Source organism: Pteropus alecto, unplaced genomic scaffold (genome assembly GCF_000325575.1).
Source record: "Pteropus alecto unplaced genomic scaffold, ASM32557v1 scaffold134, whole genome shotgun sequence".
Taxonomy (NCBI): domain Eukaryota; kingdom Metazoa; phylum Chordata; class Mammalia; order Chiroptera; family Pteropodidae; genus Pteropus; species Pteropus alecto.
Window position 1 is genome coordinate 3,908,528 of NW_006436283.1, and position 5,987 is coordinate 3,914,514.

General features: G+C 60.4%; 1 protein-coding gene across 1 annotated transcript in view; it reads left to right on the forward strand.

Annotated features, from left to right (window-relative positions):
* Nucleotides 1-5,987, forward strand: part of MXRA7 (matrix remodeling associated 7) — a 12,290-nt gene that overhangs the window by 1,576 nt on the left and 4,727 nt on the right. The window contains exon 3 of the mRNA XM_015589774.2: nt 2,864-2,960. Coding sequence (XP_015445260.1) covers nt 2,864-2,960 — 97 coding nt within the window. The remainder of the gene's footprint in view (nt 1-2,863; nt 2,961-5,987) is intronic.

Below are 5,987 nucleotides of genomic sequence, written 5' to 3' on the forward strand. Positions count from 1 at the left end.
CCAGGGGCAGGGCTGGGCTGCGGCTCCTGTCAATACAGCCTCGGAGGATGGGGAGAGGCAGGCGGTGCAGGTGGGGTGTACAGCAGCCCCTTGCCGGGGGCTCCCCCGCTGAGCTGTTGGTTCTCCCAGATTGTCCACAGGAACCGTGGCTCTGGGGTCTGTCCCTGCCACATCAGTGCGTCCTGTTACTGACTTGAGGACACAGGAGACAAAAGATGAGGTGGCCGAATGCCCCTGGACCAGGACAAGGGGAGGCTGAGCAGACCCCTCTTCTGAGCCCCACACGCAGCCAAGTGTCTGGTCACTGAGCCCTCCCTCCTTATCTGCCTGCCACCCTGGACACCCCCAGCCCCGCCTGCCAGCCCTGACAAGGCAGAGGGAGGAGAGGTTTATGGCCCCAGCTTTGAGAAGAAAACGTGAGTGGGCTCCCAGCCCCGCTGCGTGAGCTAATTGATTCCAGTGGAGTCGCTAAGATGCATCCCCTAAGCAACTCAGTAGATTCACACAAGACCGCAAGAGGCAGGACCCCCTCGCCGGGGGCCGTCACACCGAACCCTCCTGGTCTAGCAAAATTGGAAGCAGCTGTATGTCACTTGGTACACGCATGTGTTTAAGTGAAAGCCTTTTCAAGTCTCTCTGGCTCAGAAAATGTAAAGCTAATCAGAGCTGCCCCATCAATTGAAATCTTGCGTAGTACCCAGCTGGCAGCATTTTTTACATTTTATTTTTCCAAAATATAGCAACACAATGACCTTGACGTCGAGGTCAACTGGTTTTCTTTGTCCCTCTGTTTGGTGTCCAGAAGCAGGCGATGGCTCCGAGCTCATTCTGATGAGTCTGCAGCTCAGTGTGATTCCACCCGTGGCGGGCTTTTCAGAGTTTTCCTGGAAACCAGAGGCCCAGGCCCCTCAAACAGCACCCCGAATGACTAAGCAGACTCCCCAGATCCCCAGACATGAGCCCTGCAAACCCTGTGCTGCTAGAAGCTCCTGACTCCACGGGCCCAGAGGAACAGTGCTCTCCGGCCCTTCGCACAGCTCGGCCTGGAGGGAAGAGCCGGCTAACGGGAGTGGGGGTCTCCAGTGAGGAGGGAGGGATGGACTCACTCTGCACAGAGCCCCACATCACCAGAGGAGGAGCTCCCATGGCCCCTCGCCCCCAGGCCATGTCCTGCTGTCCGCTTGCTCTCTGCCCCCCGGTCTCACTAGCCCCCTTGCTCTGCTGGGTCTACAAACCCCTTCCTCCAGTTAAACTTCCAAGCAGCCCCCTCCCCAAGTTCCTCTCCCCCTCCGCTGTCCTCTTCTGCGGAGCACGCATGGCCAGCTGCAAACTCTGTATGTTAATTACTCACCTTCGCATGCTGCGTTTCATTCGCTGCCATCCCAACGCCTAGAATGGTGCTGGCTACATGTTTGAATGAATGAATGAACTCTGAGCCCATTAATCCTCGTACAATGCAGTAACTGCTCCCTGGGGGGAGGTTTCAGTCCCTGAGCTGTTGGCAGGAGTGAGGGACCTTCGGGAAGACGTGTGTACCAGAGCTGGCCTTCTCCTAAGCAAGGTGTCGGTGAGCGGCAAACACAGCCTAACATCTGGGTTCTGACTGTGTATTCAGAACGTTCATTTGCCCGAGAGGGAACCAGGATCCGAGAAGCTGAGGCCTCTTCCTCCCCTTGAGAGCAGATCAGCCTCTCTGGCCGTAGGGACAGCCGCCAGCCGGATGTCAGGGTGGCCTGGAGGCAGGATGTGGAGGTGTTTTGAGATTCCTGACATTAAAATGAGAGAGAGGTGGAACCCTCTAGAACAGAACGGAAAAAGAATACACCTGTGTGGGAGGGTGACTTGATGGTCTCTGCGTTTTGCTTATTCAATTCTTTATGCATTAATGGAAATTAGATAGGACAAGCCATTCAGCCCCTGTCCCCAACTGGCCAGAGTCATGTACCCTACACCTGCTGGGCTGAAGGACACGTGAGGGCATCGCTCCCGACAGGACACTCAGCCCAGGACAGGCTCCAGGGCGCCCTTGGCCCTTGTAGCCTTCACCCGCGTGTGCCACCTCCCTGTGGCCTGTGCACCCCGTGCCTGCCTTCGCTCCATGTCACGTGTCCGTGCTTCCCTCTGTCCAAACCCCCCGTGTTCCCCCCTCAGGCCCTTTTGTTCCTTCGAGGGCAGCTGTGGCATGGAGAAAATGAGCCTGACTAACACGACACCCCTGGACGATGGGGCATGGACCCCAAGTCCGGGAGAGTGGAGGACCTCACTCAGCAGAAGGGTCGGGGGTCCCTGTGCCGCCCTCCAGACCTGGGACCCAAGGAAAGGCAGGGAACCCAGAGCCTTCCCTGAGATGAGCTCCCCCGGCTGACTGTAATTAGCACAGCAGCAGCGGGGGCTTCAGAGGAGGGAGGAAAGGCAAAGACTTGGTGCGGGGGGACAGCCAGCTAGCTCGGAAGACGGCTCCCTGGTCCTGCGGGGGAACCGTGCGGAGGACGGAGCCCAGGAAGGGCTGCTGGCCTCTCTCTGGCTGCCTCGTGTTTGTCTACGCAGCCATGTTTGCAGTCCCTAAAGCCGATCCTAAGTTCCTGTAGGATTTCACGGAAAGGGTGCGGGAGCGGGGCTGTCCGCGCGGGCAGAGGGTGAGAAGACACTCGAACCGTGGAAGTCCAGTTCTCTCTGAGGCCGGGGCGGCGCCGGGGCCGGCACTGGGTGTGCGTGGGGCTCTCTGCCCCTCCTCGGGGCGTGGGGTGGGGGGTCCCTGTCTGGCCGAGAGGGTTCTCAGTGACTAACAAAGGCAAAGGGATTCAACCTGTGGGAGGGCCCGACGCGCGCACCTCCGCGGGCTCTCACTGTCCGCTCTCCGCAGGGGCAGAGGCCTTCTCCTTCAAGTACAGCCCGGGGAAGCTGCGGGGGAACCAGTACAAGAAGATGATGACCAAAGAGGAGCTGGAGGAGGAACAGAGGTAGGCGCCCCGCTTCCTCCAGCCAGCTCGGCTTTCTGCTGGACCGTCACCCTGCACCCTACATCCAGGAGGCCGGCCCCCTGCAAGCTACACGCCCCCTACCCCCGTCCCCGACCATGTTCCACTTTCATTTTAAGGGTTCTTTCCTGTCCTGACGATCTTCAGCCAGGCTCGTATCCCCTGGAGACCGTCCCCTTGGGGACGGTGGGGGGAGGGGAGCCGAGCCCATTCCTTGCACCCCCTCCCCTCCCCCCACCGAAAAGAGAAAAGACAAAAGCGAGATGCCAGGGAAGAGCCCGGCGCAGATCCGGCTGTTCACTTACACGCCGAGTCCATGACGAAGCCAACCTGTCACCGCGCGGCACAGCGCGGTTCCTCCTGCTCCTCCGTCCCGCATCCGCGCCCGCGGTCGCTTCTCCTCAGCTCTGCTCCGCGGAGCTCTGAGGCCACGGCCGCGGCGCAGCTGCCCATTTGCAGAACTGGGCTGGTCGCCACCCAGCCGGCACCCACTGCACACGAGTCCCCTCCGTGCATCCCGAGCTCCCGCCAGCCCGCCAGCTCGGGAGAGGCTCGGGAGAGACCCGGTCTGCCCCGGAGCCCAGCCGTCCCCGCGCATGCGCACGGGCGGCCCGCGGCCTGGGCTCCTTGGGTTCAAGCAGAAGTCTGAACCCCAGCGGTGCGCTCCAGCACCCAGGGAGGCACGGAGGGCCTATGATTCCAGAACGCAGGGCCCAGGCACCCTTTCATTACCCTCACCACGCCCCCCAGTGGCCCTCAAAAGTCAGAAGCCACTTTGCCCACGCGTACCCCGTTTCCCCTCCCGGAGCTGCGGCCCCGATGCCCGCCACCCGGGGGGCCCGGGGAGGAGTGGCAGGGCAGTGTGAGCCCGGGGAGGGAGACCCCAGCAGGGGAAGGCGGCCCCTGGGGGACCCCACCGCCGCCCCCCACCCCCGCGATGACGCTGCCTCTGCTGTGACCCGCTTCGCTGCCTTTATATTTCAGGATTGAGCTGACCTCTGACCTCACTTCCCTGTAGCAAGTTCCTTAGGTCCTGAGCCACAAATATTCTTGCAAATCCTTTTGGTAAGGAGATTGGCTTCTTAGCCTAGCGGCGCTCCCCTCATCCTGTCTGTTACTGTGTCCCCAACACGACCGACGTGGTCTAAACCTCCCCTCCCTCGCCGCCTTCATAACCAACACACACTTCTGTGCACCGAGCCTCTCATTCTTCGCCGCCGCGGGGAACGCGGGGTGAACGGGCCCCTCTCCCGGCCGCCACGTTCTCAGAGGCAAGTCCCTGGTGCTGGGGGCCAGCGCCCTCTTGCGAGGCCGAGGGAGAACTGCCCTCCCGGGGCTGCGGGCGCGCGCACGGTGCCACCGCTCCCGCTTCGGTCCTACCCTAGGAACCGACGCCGCTTAGGGAACAGTGCCCGGCAGGATCCCGTGCCCCCCGGAGGTGGGACAGGCAGGTGTTTATGATCAGAGCGAGGGGCGGCCGACCACGCGGCCCAGTGAGAGCGGAGCAGGCTGCGCTCCTTTTCCGCGGTCTGTGGCGGATTCCGCGGGGCGGTGGCCAAGTGGAGTAGTTGCAACAAAGACCGTGTGGCCCACAGAGCCTAGAAGAGTCCACTCTTACAGAAAATAGGGAGGGCTTGACGCCCGCGTAGTCCCTCGAAGGACCCTGTGGACAGAGGCTGTGGCCGGGCTCCTGGCCTTGGTCTGCGTGCTCAGGTGGATGTGAGCGACCGTGAGAACAGGAAAGACCAGTTACGGGACTGAACGCCAGGCCTCGCGGGGAGTCGACTGCCACTCACTGGGTCCAGAGCGGGAACCACAGGAGCCGGGAGGGAGAGTCCCTTCTCTGTTACGCTGAGCTAGCAGACGCTGCTTTGCTCGAGAGCCGTCTCCCCCACTGCATCTCTGGGGGGCTCTAGATCACCCATTCACACTTCACTGTTCCTTGGGGTCGGGACTGTGCCCGAGCGCTGCTCTTGGGGTGGAGGAGGAGTCCTCACCTCCTTATCCGCGGGCCGTTGTTATCACTGGAGCACCCCGAGTTGAGGAGGGAATGGGAGACTTCACGGTCCTTGAACACCGTTTCTCACAGGGCGGGGCTGGAGTTCATGTTCATTTTCATGAGTAGCCCTCCCCAGCATGCTGTCTGCCGTGTCTGCTTGCTCTCTCCGGCCCCTGCATGTAGCCGGCCCACACCGCCCTGCGAGGGGCCCCTTGACGCTTCTGTTCCTCGCCTGGTGATGCTTGGGGTTGCAGAGGCTGGCAAGCTTGGCTTTGTCTTTTCATCTCCAGCACGATAGTTCTGGTGGAGACCAGGAGAGCTTGAGGGGTATAAGACAGTCCTGATTCCAGCTGAGCCCAGGAGTCCTCCCTGGAATCATCAGTGTGAAAAATAACACGCATATTATTGTCGAACCACTAAAACCACAAGACAGTGGACTGTGCTTTCTTCTTTGCCTGTCAAATTCTTACAACCAAACTCTGCCTGTTTCTAGTTCCTTTCCTGGCACTTGGGGTCCCAGTCAAGTTGCAAGCTAGTTAATAAACACTGCGAGTCCCTGTCTTTATTAATTCAGCTGACGTACAGTGTCTAGAGCCCCAATCTTTAGTGGACCCGTGATTCGGCATCACCCAGAAGCCTCAGTTTACAAGTTTCTGGGGCATGGCCCTTAGGAAGCAGGGCTGAAACAAGGGGGCCCAAATTCATTCCTCCACGTGCTTAGTTGGGCATCTCCATCCTTGGACCTACTCACAGGTGAGGCGTATAGATCCAGAGGTGGCTGCTGCGTAAGAAGGACCCGCTTTGTCACTGTCTCCCTGCCCCCTCCTGCTTTCCCCTGGGCCTGGGGCTCCCAGGCGTCTCTGGCATTGCCTCTGCCTGGCTGGGGGTGTCCCTGGGTTCCCACCACAGCTTCTCTGGGAGAGCTAGTGAAGCTGGTGAGATTGGGTGAGATTTCCTAGTTTGGCAGGAAAAAGACAAAGCTCCACCTTCATCTCCCCTCCTTATTCACT